The 14,311-nt window shown below is 31.2% G+C and overlaps 2 protein-coding genes across 3 annotated transcripts in view; both read right to left on the bottom strand.

The window, feature by feature from the left end:
* The window catches only part of LOC105217347 (aquaporin AQPAn.G), a 55,255-nt gene extending 49,641 nt beyond the window's left edge, over positions 1-5,614 (bottom strand). Inside the window, exon 1 of one of the 2 annotated variants that reach the window (XM_011192296.2) lies at positions 5,553-5,614. In XM_011192296.2, the coding sequence (XP_011190598.1) occupies positions 5,553-5,599 (47 nt within the window). In that variant the 5' untranslated portion in view covers positions 5,600-5,614. Of the gene's footprint in view, positions 1-2,418; positions 2,475-5,552 lie in introns of those variants that run through there. The other variant, XM_029043531.1, reaches the window with a different exon arrangement.
* The window catches only part of LOC105214540 (kinesin-like protein KIF13A), a 178,866-nt gene that overhangs the window by 139,419 nt on the left and 25,136 nt on the right, over positions 1-14,311 (bottom strand). Inside the window, exon 2 of the mRNA XM_054234015.1 lies at positions 10,289-10,588. The gene's annotated coding sequence lies outside the window, so the exon portion shown is untranslated. The remainder of the gene's footprint in view (positions 1-10,288; positions 10,589-14,311) is intronic.

Below are 14,311 nucleotides of genomic sequence, written 5' to 3'. Positions count from 1 at the left end.
CGGCTATAACCGGCGAAACGGTTGCAACGCCAATCACATACATACATATAAGAATAAGACGATCAAATTAAATTAAAACAAAGTATATTTAGGTGAAGAAGCGCTTATTTTTTATGCGAAACCGGCTTTACGTTTCCACTCCGATTTGCATAATTTACTTGTTTCTTTATTTACACGCTCATTGAGGTTTTGTTTACATATATATGTATATATACCTTTGAGACACACTTTAATATTTATGCGGATTGATGGAAAATTTGCAGACATGTCTGTCGACTTCGGTAAATGAGTTAAGTATGTATGAATATATGTGGTGTTGTACGAGTACAAATGTACGAATCGAACATAGACTGCAAGTGGTAGTTAAACGTGAGCAGTTTAATTGAAAAATAATAAAAACAAAATAGAGAAAAAATATGTTTGAACTTAAGAAAATGATTATCTTGGTATTAGTAGACATGTTTTACTAGTTCTTTTTTATTTGATTTTTTTGGTTTGTGGTTTTCAAATCATGTGACTTAAAAAATTACAACCCAGTAAACATAATGATTGTATTTGTTATTAAATAATATTATTTTGTCTCTTTAATGGAGATTTATATACAAATCTCAGTTTTATAATAAAACCGATTCAGTCCAAGTCCTTTATGAATTATTTTTGGAAGGTATGCATACTAAGAAAAAAGATTAAGTGACGAAGTGATAAGTAATACGCTTTGAGAAAGTCCCAAAAAAATATTCAAGCCATCTCCGAGTGGCTAACAGATTTTATGAGAAGCGTTACATGGTAGCAATTTTATCTGGGGCTTGCCATTGTTTATCTAGGAGCGACTTTTGGAAGCAAACCTTTTTAATATTGTTAGAGATGGTCCTTCTAGTTTCTGAACACTATCCCACAGCTGTCATGGCTCAGGTCAGTTAAAAAATAAATGTTTTGCAATTAAAAAATACCGGTCCTCACTGATAGCACTCTGAATCCCCATATAGACTCTCTCTGGTACTATCATTTGAATTAGAGCTCACTAGAACTGAGATTTTACTCTGTATAGAGAATTAGAAAAGAACCACCCAAGTGTATAAGCATAGCAGATTCAGAGAAGGGGTCTGATGTAAAATTTTGCGACTGATTTTAGTACAAGAAATACCATATTTGGAACTAAATGTACGAGGTCATATCACACAAAAGGAAACTCGATCCTGTAGTTGGGGAAGATGAAGTTTCCGCTTTCATTCTACTTTACTTTCTTTCTACGTTACTAATGTTCTGTATGTAAGTACTAAGTGTTAGAAGGTGAGATCTGCAAATAACTATAACATTTTTTAAATATTTTGAAGGTCTCTCAGTTTGAGAATAGTTTTTTTCCAACATTTTATGTTTCAGAACCGAACTAGTATTTCAAAAACATTCCATTCTACAATCATTGCTGGGTATATTTCCACATGCTGACACGTTTCAGTGCACTCTAGACAGACACAATTTAAAGTTAAGCTTTGAAAGCTCTCCGCCTGCGCTAGACTTTAAGTAGCACAGCGCTTTTGTTTACATATCAAATTGATTGATCAGGTGTGATCGAGAACAGTGGACTATTTTATTACGGATATAAAATAATAATGCGATGTTAATTTCTTGGCTAAATAGTAAACATTTGTTTTTGGAGGTTGAGTCATCAATCGATATTCACTTTAGTTTAAAATTGCAAGCTGTTCGGTATTTATTGTAAATGGTTGAATAGGGGCGCTAGAGGTAATGTTAGGCACTATAAATTGACGAGCCTAACGTTTTTTTAAGGTAAATACAGTGGAACTTCCATAACTCGAACTTCTAGAACTCGAAGATCTCCATAACTCGAACTCTTGAAGCGACAATAGAGTGCAGCTTTCATAGAAATTTCCTTCCATAAATCGAACTTTTTCGTCAGGACATACAAAATTTAAAATTTTACTATCGAGGCAGAATTTTAAAAGAGTCCCTCTATATTGTACGGAGGCAAACAAAAAATATAATATTACACATACCTAAGACCACACCAAAGCTAGGTAAATAAGATGATCCTTTCCCTGAAAACAGTACTTCTGAAACCAAAATGTTCGGGTCTACGAAGTGTGTTCAAAAAATAACGGGAATTTTCGTTCCCGTTCCCGTTAACGGGAACGAAAATTCCCGTTATTTTTTGAACAGACCACGTACACAATCCAAAGTATCGGTTATATAACGACTAATAACTGTAAACTCAGCAACATTCCTAAGAACTGTTAGGACAATAGCATACTTTAAATAGCTACTCGATTTCTATTGAAAGCTCCATCTTTTCTATAATATAGTATTTTATTATGGTTCGAATTTGAAGCACCCATATTTTAGCCCTAATCACACAACAATACTATGTATATGCATATGAAAATAAATATATATATTCACCTGATTTCCAATATATGCGCAGTACTATTATCATCTGTCATTTTGTAAGTTTTGAAATCACTTCTTATTAATGGAATATCCTTTTCTCCCTCCTTTTGCAATTGCCACCAAACACTTCGAAATTAAAAACAGAACTTACAACTATTCTGAAAATTCGCAACGTATTTATTTTGTGCAAAAAAATGCCTAACATTTGGAGCTACTAATGTATGTATATATGTGTGTGTATGTATGTTTGTAGAGTACGCTCAATTAGCTTGTAATTAGGGAAGAAGTTAATGAGCTGCTATTAATTGTATACATACATACAAATGCAAATATTTACTAAATTTTATAAATTGATTAAGTGTTTTTTATTGCTCCGCAACCCATTAGATGATACATAAAAATTAAACATATGTAATTTTATGTGGGAACCTACACGATAGACTCTTCCGGTTTGCTGAATTCCATTAAGAAAGTCGCCTGGGTAAAAGCAATAATTGATTTTCTCACATTAAAGTGTTTAAAATTAATTAATATTGAAAGCAGCGCATACATCGTTTGAATTAATGATTGTTAAATTGGAGCTATCCAAAGTCTATTCTATTCAAATCCCAAAACAAATCGAAAATAAAATTGTAAACAAACACGAATTGGAAAATACCCAAAGCATTCATCTACCTTTGGAAACTATAGAAAACACCTTAAAATAATGATTAATGGATTTCATCAATTTATGACACCGAAACATTTTATATCTCCAACATCATGTTCCTCAATGAAAATAAAATATGACACTTACTGGAAAATCGAAAACAACTTTTGTAAAGCATATACTTTACAAAATTTACAAAAATTGCGAAAACTTGTTACTTAATATAAAAAGTATACTAAGCTGACCCCATGAGAACCTACACAATATCAACAAACCTGATTTCAATGTAGTAAACAACGACTACACGTGATTTCGCAAAAACGTGAATCCAAAACATGTGAGCAAATCTCATAACCTCCCTACATGTAAACAAGGTTTGTTTGTACTTTGGTCGGGATCAACGAACTTTGCCGGGGTTTATTTACATTTTGAGTGGGGTCATTGTCCATTGACAATTGTTTGTTTACATTTTGGTAGAGGTCAATGACCTTTGATAGGAATTTGTATACATTTTGGGTGGAGATCAATGACTTTTGGGCGGGATTTGTTTACATTTTGGTGGAGGTCAATGACCTTTGGCCAGCGTTTGTTTATATTTTGGACCGGAGTCAATGATCTTTGGCTGTGATTTTTCTACATTTTGGTTGGGATTTGTTTACTTTTTGAGGGGTAAATGTAGGTTGTAGGTGATAGCTGGTTAGTTTAGATTTTCAGGAGTCACTTAAGGTCAGGTCTGTATCCAGGTTCATTGGCATTTTGAAAGATTATATTACCTAAATTTTATGAGATCAAGTTTGTTTATATCGTGGGCGGTCACGTAATGTTTGTCCACGTTGTATGGGTACGCGTGATATCAAGTTTTATTTATATTTTGAAGGGACCTGTGAGGTCAGGTTTATACACATTTTATAAGTTCTTGCGATTTTGCGATTATTTTTTTAAATTTGAGGTGACGTTTGTTTACCTTTTGAATGATCACGTCAGTTCAGATTTTTTCACATTTTATGGGTTCACTTGAGGTAGAAAATTTATATTTTGAAGAGTACGTTAATTGTTTAGGAGTCGCATTAAGTGAGGTTAGAGCAGGGAGGAAGTCAGTCAATGAATTAGCCTATTTAATATCGACTATAATATCTAATTCTAGGGGGGTTATCGACAATTCCGGAAATCAGAAAATGTAAAGCATTTCATTATAATGTGTATTATGTTACGTATGAAAACAGAGTTCCAAACTGACAATTAATTAATATTATTTTTCTAGAAAATATATAGTGTGATTGAGTTTTGTAATCAAAAATCAAAATCTGGTTTAGGGTTGCCAAGAATGAAAACTGCAGTAACTATTATATAAACATTTAAAAAGGCATATGTGGAAGAAAAATATTTTCTTGTAGAGTTACTATAATAAAAAGTGTAGAAAGCTTAATAATTAAGAAGTAAAAATTAAAACTAGTGTTTATACCTCAAGTGTATAATTGTTTATACAAAACAGTAATTAATTTATTGCACATCCCATTGACCCACCCATTTTACACATGCCACACAAATCAAACACATTTAGTATGGACAAATATATAATTTATAGCATTAACCCTAACAACTGTAATTAACTTTGAATTTGACATAATTACAAAAAAAAAATACAGACAATTTTTTGTTTGCGACTTATTTAAGCTGCCGATGGCTTCAATTATATGTACGTATTTTTGCTTGTTTTTGTTGATTTAATCACGTCAAAGTAATGTAACTTTTCGTGAGTGAGCAATTAATGTCATATACTTTCAAAGTCATGCATTTTTTCGCGCAGTGTATATGCAAATAAAGTGCAAATATTTGCATATGTTCTTTGTATACAAATGACTTCTGTTGCGATTAAGACTTCAAAACACAATAAACAATTACAACTTATACACGATTAGCGACACATTCCGTTAAAATGACGTGCTATATACTAGTGGATATGTTCATGAAGCAGCTGTGTGGACAAACATATGGAAAAACCTGAGTTCCAGAGCATTGAGTATCGTGTTATAAATGAAATTTATTAATATTGAGGGCTGCGAATTAATTTTGAATAAAAAGAAATTCAATTGAAAATATAATTAATTTTAATTTTAAATCAATGAAGGGTTAATTGATTGAAAGCTTTTATAATTCGAAAAAGCTTCCTAAGCTTACTTAATTTTTTCTTTTAAGATTAAAAATCGGTCTCGCCTGAAGGCCGCCCAAAAATATACCGTTAACTTCAAAAATTAACATAATACACCCTGTATTATGAGTGGGGTGTGAAAAAAATAAAAATAAAAAATTATTTAGAATTGGAATTTTTTGGAGTGTCCCATATTAACAATTTAAACAAGTGTCATAATTTGTTGAAAAGCTATAACAGTCCCACTAACGGTTTTTTCTCAATAAAAAATAATAATAAATAAAGAAAAACAAAAATATTCAGAGTACTCAGTATGCAAACAAAGTGAGAAATAAGTCATAAACTTACCTGTCAATCGTCGTGCGGCACCGGTTCAACGTGTTTTCAAACATCATTTTGTAAATTGCTGAATTGCAGCGCTTTTCCAGGTATTAAGGTGTGTGTGCGTATGTATGCTTGGTACTCGTATTGGGTGCGAGCATGCACTACAATTATGTTTATATTATGTTTTACTACCTGCAGCTTGCTGTCGATTATTTGCGGTTCGCTTATACTCGTATTGCTTGATGGTATTAAAATTTACAAATTTTAAATTTGATGTTGAATAATTAATTCTATTGTTTTTTTTAATTTTAATCAATTAAATAGTTTGAAAGTTATATGTTTTTACTACACAAATTTGGTAACAGAGTTGCCATGTGGTTCACTGTTAATTCACTTAAACAATTTTTTTTATTATATTCGATATTTTTCTTTTGAATTATCGTATATTATTTTAATATTCTCAGTGTTTTATATATATTATTTCAAACTTTATTTAACTTAAAATTTTATTTTAATTTAAAATAAAAAATATTGTTTTATTTATTTTAAATTAGTTATAATTGGGTTTTGCAATTGCCACGCCCACAAAAGAGAAAACCTATAAAATGTCATAACTAAACCATAAATAATGTTATAAAAGGATCGCATTAGGAAAGGGCATATTTAAAAGTATTTTTTTTTTTTGGGAAAGTGGGCGTGACCCGCCTAATAAGTTTTTTGTACATATCTCGTGAACTACTAAAGCTATATAAACCAAACTTTCTGCAGTGACTTCCCTTACGTACCCGATCACACACCATAAAAATAGGTGAAATCTGATAATAACCTTCCATAGAAACGTTATATTACAAATTACTAAATGTGGGTTATCTATCTAACGAAAAACGTCAGAAACACTAAAATTTACAGAAGAAATGGCAGAAAGAAGCTGCTTTCAAATTATATATATCTCAGAAACTACTCTACCCATTTCAATGAAATTTGGTACATACTGTTTTAATGACATCCAAATGGCAGAGATGAAAAATGAAATTTGAATTTTGAATTCCATGTGATTCCTTCACTTTATAATATATACATTAGGAACTAATGATGATAGCAGCCACAAAGTACTGTAATCGAACTGTAGCATAAGTTATGGAACATTTGTCAAAATCTCACTCACTCACACTGAGAAAATATCGGTGAATCTCTCAGATTCAATTTAATTCAGAGGGAATCTTTTTCTTCTAATATTGTCTCTCTGTACCAAAAATGGTTAAAATCGTGTCATAACTTCCCCTAGCTCCCATTTACCTTATATTCGGAATATCCTGTGAGCTTTATTCCGCATATATCGGTGAATATATGTATAAGATATCTTAACCAAATTAAGTGAGTATAGTCTTGGATATAGTGTATATTGGTGGTGAAAATTAGTGAAATCGGTTCAGGAATTACCTCAGCCCTCATACACTATATATGATGATTTTCGTTATTTTATTTGACCTTATACCGAATATATGGGTCAAGTTGTGTGTTATCTTAATAAAACTATATCAATATATTGCGAGACTATAAAATGTTCGGTCACAACCAATCTTAGCACTTCCTCACATGTTTCTTTCTTATTTTCATTTGGTATGAAGTTTCTGTTTATTTTTTTATACTCTCGCTTGTTGCACAGAGTATAATAGTTTTGTTCACCTAACGGTTGTTTGTGTCACCAAGAAATATAAGAGTTCCATATGGGGTTATATATACATAAATGATCAGGATGACGAGTGGATTTGAAATCCGGATGTCTGTCCGTCTGTCCCTCTGTCCGTGCAAGCGATAACTGGAGTAAAAATTAAGATATCTTAATGAAACTTGGAATATATGTTCCTTGGCACCCTGAGGAGGTTGCTTTCGAAATTTCGGCAAAATCGGTCCACTGCCACGCCCACAAAATGGCGGAAACCGAAAACCAATACAATGTCATAACTAAGCCATAAATAAAGTTATGAAAATAAAATTTGGAACATATGATCCCATTAGGGAGGGGCACATTGAATGTAATTTTTATGGAAAAGTGGGCGTGACCCCACCCCCAAATAGGTTTTTTGTATATAACTCGCAAACCAATAAAGCTATATAAACCAAACTTTCTGCAGTCATTTATTTTAGCCATTTCCTTATACAGTTCAAAAATGAAAGAAATCGGATAATAACCACGCCCACCTCCCAAACAAAGGTTAGGTTGAAAATTACTAAAAGTGCGTTACTCAGAAATACCAATTTTTACATAAGAAATGGCAGAAGGAAGCTGCACTGAGATTTTTTTACAAAATGAAAAATGGGCGTGGCATCGCCCACTTTTGGGTCAAAAACCATAACTCAGGAACTACTCGACAGATTTCAATGAAATTCGGTATATAATATTTTCTTGACACCCTGATGACACGTGTGAAAAATGGACGAAATTGGTTCACAACCACGACAACTTCCCATATGACTCATTTTTGAATTTCATCTTATTCCTTCACTTTATAATATATGTATACATTAGGAACCAATGAAGATAGCGAAATAAAACTTTACACAAACACTGTATATGATCTGTTGCATCACTTGTGAAAAAATTGTCAAAATGACTTTTCAAGGCCCCTGATATCGAACATGAAGAACTCAGTGCCTAAGGGTAATTTTTCCCCGAAAATATACTTAGGTAAATCCCTCAGATATCTTAATGTAATTCATTCCCTCAGATTTTTTTCTTATAACAGTTTCTCTCTGTACCTGAAATGTTAAAAATCGGGTCATAACTTCCCCCAGATCCCATACACCTAATTATAAGTAATATTAAATTAAGAAGCGGATAGTCTTCGATACATTGTATCTTGATGGTGAAAACGAGTGAAATCGGTTTAGGAATTACTTCAGTCCCCATATACTATTTATGATGATTTTCGTTATTTTATTTGACTTTATGCCGAGTATATGGGTCAAGTTGTGTGTTATCTTAATAAAACTATATCAATATATTGCGAGACTATAAAATGTTCGGTCACAACCAATCTTAGCCCTTCCTCACTTGTTTTTTTTTTTATTTTCATATGATATGAAGTTTTTATTTTTTTTTTTTTAAATAATTTAATCAGATTTCATTTTTTTCATTGATTTTAATAATAAACCTTTTTTTTTAATTTATAATTTAATTTCAAGTTATATTTTTATTTATTTTGATTTATTTTTTTAAGGATCAGGTTTTATTTTTTATCAATTTTGTATTATTTTCCTTTGATATGAAGTTTCTTTTTATTTATTTATTTTTTATTTATTATAATAATATACTTTAATTTAAAGCTGTTTAAATAAATAAATTTTTTGTATCTATTTTGTATAGTTTTTATTTTATTTTAAATTTTATTATTTTTCATCTTTTTTAATGTTTAGGTTTTATTTTTGTAATATTATTAATATTTACCTCTAATTTAATATAATATTAATCATTTATTTTTTAATATTTTTCAATTACTTTTAATTCATACGGTTTTTATTTATTTTTTTTTTAATAATTTAATTTTAAATTTAAGTTTAAGTTTTTTTTGTGTTTATTTTGTAGCTTTTATTTAATTTTAAATTTTTTATATAGGTATATTTTTTTTATTTAAGTATTTTTGTTTTTGGTATTATTAATTTTTAACTCTAATAATTTTTTTAAATACTTTTTTATTTTTATTCACTACTAACCTCTAATTCTATTTTAACACTTCACTCGTATATTTCCTTTTACACTAGTAACAACAAATCACTGCCCGATTCTTTCGCAACACAACCGTTAGTTATGAATGTAGATTCATTTCTGCAAAAATGGAGGTAAATAAATGAAAAGCGCGCGCTCAATGCCCGTTTGAAGCCAACAGATTCACACACATACAGATGTACATACATATATACATATGTATATATGAAGCGCCGTATTCGCACAGTTGGCATTAGTTGCCATATCTGACTAAAATAAAATAAAAAAATAATAACAACAGCAACAATGAAACAATAATAGTTAAGTGGATAGACTAAGCTATCAATAACACCAACATGACCATCATAATGTCTAATAAAATTGCTTTATTAATACTCCTAACCAATCCACGCTACAAAGTCTAACTTTGTGCATACATTGACATATGTATATATTATATGTTTGTATATACATATGTATTTCTTGAATTCGGCATGTAAACATACATATGTAGTATGTTTACTACACTAGAGTTGTTTAAACAACTATTTTTTATTTAATTTATATTTTAGCTTTGAACATGCGACATAATTTTTGTTAACTATTCATTAATATTATTTTTTGATTCTTTTTATTTTAATTTAAATTATTATTTCTGCTTTTTATTTTTTAAATTTTTTAATTTTTTCTACTTTTATTTTAAATATTCTTTCTTAGTTAAACATCACTTTTTGTCTGACAACTACTTTTCGCGCTCTCTAAAATGCTCTGCTTGCATTTTTCGCTCTGTCTACTCATTCGAGCCGGTTGTTAAGTCGCGCATTTTAAAATTTTTTGTTATTTTTTATACTATTTTTAAACAATTTTTATTAATTATTTTTGTTTTCATTTTAGTTTTCTTATAACGCTCCGCTTTCAAGCAACGGATGCGAACTCACATCAACCTCACAACTGCCGTGGCGTCTCACTGATTTGACTCACTTTTGTCAAATGTTGTTATTAACACACAATGTATATACATATGTATGTATAAGTAATAAAAAACTGCACTTACCTGTCGTTCGTCATACTTTGGTTTGGGCGATTCTTAAATGCTTGTTTCGAGTTCGGAAATATGCCGAAATGCATGCATACATACATACACCAAAAATTGCAACAAGCCACTCTCCGCATTGCTGGCGAAAAGCTTCCATTATTTTGCTAACACTCAGCTTTGCTAAACGCTTTATTCGGTCTTTAGCTGGAGTTTGCCGAAACGCAACAGGTTCGGCAGCATTGTAAATATTCAAAGCAGGTACCAAAGTGTTGGAATTGATTTTTGTCGGCATTGATGAATTGCAGTTGAGCGCTACGACTGTCGGAAAAAAGAATATTTTTTTTTTTAATATTTTCAATTGATATATTAATCAAATAAAATTGTTTAATAAAAATAAGTAAATAAATGATAAAACAAAATATTTTTTGAAAGCGCACAATTTTTTATTCAATTGTATATATCAGTGTAAAATAAAAATATTTCTTTTTTTGTTTTTAAAGAAAAAATTATGTAAACAAATATTTTATAATTTTTTATAAACTATATTTTAGAACTGATTTGATCTGTATTAGTGTTGTAGGTTAGTACCCTCTACTTCATACAAGTCAGATAATTTGACAATAGCGCCACCTAGTGTGAATTGAGAATTTACTTCCTCGACCCAAAAATAAGAATGATCCTATAACAGCTCAGATCTCAAGAACTTATCCGATGTAGTTTTAGGAATACCTCCAGATTCTAATTTCAAAACTTAACAAGTAAGGAAAGGCAAAGTTCGGGTGCAACCGAACATTTTATACTCTCGCAATTTATTTAGAAATTTACCTATATTTCGGTGAAAAATTACCCTTAGGCACTGAGTTCTTCATGTTTGATATCAGGGGCCTTGAAAAGTCATGGTTCAATTTTGACAATTTTTCCACAAGTGATGTCACAGCTCAAATACAGTATTTCTGTAAAGTTTTATTCCGCTAGCTTCATTGGTTCCTTATGTATACATTATAAAGTGAACGAATCAGAAGGATTCAAAATTGAGTTATATTTCACACGTGTCATCAGGGTGCCAAGAAAATATTATATACCGAATTTCATTGAAATCTGTCTAGTAGTTCCTGAGATATGGTTTTTGACCCCTAAGTGGGCGACGCCACGCCCACTTTACAGTTTGTAAAAAAATCTCAGTACAGCTTCCTTCTGCCATTTCTTATGGAAAATTTGGTGTTTCTGACGTTTCTCGTTAGTGAGTTAACGCACTTCTAGTCAGTTTCAACCTAACCTTTGTATGGGAGGTGGGCGTGGTTATTATCCGATTTCTTTCATTTTTGGACTGTATAAGAAAACGGCTAAAAGACCCGACTGCAGAAAGTTTGGTTAATATAGCTTTATTGGTTTGCAAGATATATACAAAAAACCTATTTGGGGGTGGGGTCACGCCCACTTTTTCATAAAAATTACATCCAATGTGCCCCTCCCTAATGGGATCATATGTTCCAAATTTTATTTTCATAACTTTATTTATGGCTTAGTTATAGCTCTTTATGTGTTTTTGGTTATCGCCATTTTGTGGGCGTGGCAGTGGTCCGATTCCGCCCATCTTCGAACTTGACCTTCTTATGGTGCCAAGGAACACGTGTTCCAAGTTTCTCAATTTTTACTCAAGTTACAGCTTGCACGGACAGACAGGCGGACAGACGGACAGACAGACATCCGGATTTGAACTTTACTCGTCACCCTGCTCACTTTGGTATATATAACCCTATATCTAACTCGTTTAGTTTTAGGACTTACAAACAACCGTTATGTGGACAAAACTATAATACTCTCTTAGCAACTTTTGTTGCGAGAGTATAAAAACAAACTTTTGGTTCTTGAGAGTGTTGATCTCTATGAAGTTACGTGGAAATATATTTATTTTATATAATGTTGGGCCCGAGCATAATGATGTTCCATAATTGCATGAGAATTTTAAAAACTCAAAAATCGAAGTTCCAAAAAAATTGATAATTTCTCTAAAATTTCACCATATGTATCTAAGAAGCGTTGTTTGTTATACCTTATCCCCTCTATTGCGAGTGTCGATTGGCTGTAGAATAGGCTCCAGTCGATTATATTGTATTTTGCTATTGTGTAACTTGATCGACAAAATTCAAAAATTCAAATTTCTAGCTGCTGAAAATATTTTGTCGACAAATGAGCGATTGAAAACCATTCACATTCGATGGTTGAGCGACTGATCGACACTTACAATAGCACCTGCAGTCGACAATCGCTCAATAGTCGATTAACTACTGCCAGTCGACACTCGTAATAGGGATGTTATGTCTCAATCTTCCGGAAAAAATAGTTTGGCCCAATACCCAGTCGGGTATTGTACAGTATTATTTATCGAAACACCGGAGAGTTACAGTCCTATATGAGACCTATCAATAGTATAGTGTTCAACTTCTATGAATATTGCTTGGTTTTAAGAGAAGGCTCATACGCTTTATCGGCTAATTCTTGAATCAATAAGAGTATTTCGATTTTCGATTTCTTCAATAATGCTTTCAAAATTTCGAACATTCACGAATTATATAAGTCATAGATCTAACCTTGGTCTATTTAGTGTTCGTTCATAATCACTTAATCTTAGCTAGATCAATGGTCACCGCAATGTCCTTAATTAGATCCGTCATCAAACAGATCAGCCACTAAACAAAAAAAAAGGAAGAGTTAAGTCACTTCAATAATAGAAATTAGATCTCATTTTCATTGAGAATTTTAAAGTTAAGGGGCACTCTCACTGCACTGTATTCCGAACAATTTAAGCTCCAATTGCTGATGCAAAATTCTAACAAATGCCAATTATTTCTCCAGAAGTAAATAATAATGAGGTCAAAGATCAGATATCTCTGGACGATAATTATTCTATATCTACCTTATGTAGCGCTCTGTCACTCTTCACTATACCCAATACTAATAATAATAATAATAATAAAGGCAATATTCGTTTACGGTACTAAGTTATCGCGGACAATAAATAAATATGCGAATTGTTATAGAGGTATTGCGAATCGAGCATAAGCTATAGCGAATATAAAGCAAATATTGCAATAAATCAAATAATAGGCGAGTTGTTGTTGTTGTTGTTGTTCATTGCATTTTCGTCATGCAACAATAAAGTCATAAATATTTGCTCTACATAAATACATACATACGTATGTAGAGGATTCTAGTCTATGTGCGTACCACACGGCGGATACGTAACATCAATGAAATTATTGGTTCTCGTGTAGTCTATGTAGAGATAACGGAGATATTTTCGCTTTCTGACGTAATTCTGTATACATATGTACTTGTTTTTATTTTTTTCGATGTTTGTCGACTTTATTAATATCAAATGAAATGGGTGTGTCCTTCCACTTTTTTATCCGTTCATCAGTCACTAGATATTTGTGAATTTTTTCAATTAGATAAATCTAGGAAGCAATTCGATATGATATAGTCATAATTGGGATAAACGATAGGAAAGTATAGTTTTTTAACTAATGTATATGTTGCGTTTTTAATTTTTTGCAAAAAATTTTAAAGTCAAATATATTATTTAAAAATTTAAAACTACATATATAATTTTATTTTGATTAATTCCTCTAGTTTATTTAAAATAGAATCGATTTTGATAAAAAAAAATATGAAAAACAAAAATAAATATGTATAACTATACGCACATGTATTCAAAGTTACGGCGAAAAGGCGAAAGCTTTACTTCATAAAATTAATCCGAGATTTAACTTCGCCTGAAAGTATGCAATGGAAATATCTCAGAATTTGTTTAGATTTGTTGGTGTTCGCCTTATACATACATATATGATTTTTATTAAAGAATTGTCAAATATTCTGCCTTAAGAGATTGGGCCAATAGAAATTGCATTAAATCTTTTATTTTTTACTCTCGCAACAAAGTTGCTAAGAGAGTATTTTAGTTTTGTTCACATAAGGGTTGTTTGTAACATCCAAAACTAAACAAGTTAGATATTGGGTTATATATACCAAAGTGATCGG

This window comes from Zeugodacus cucurbitae, chromosome 6, assembly GCF_028554725.1.
Source record: "Zeugodacus cucurbitae isolate PBARC_wt_2022May chromosome 6, idZeuCucr1.2, whole genome shotgun sequence".
In the NCBI taxonomy this organism is placed as follows: Eukaryota; Metazoa; Arthropoda; class Insecta; order Diptera; family Tephritidae; genus Zeugodacus; species Zeugodacus cucurbitae.
Note: the sequence above shows the minus strand (reverse complement) of the source record. Positions and strands in the feature narration are given on the sequence as shown.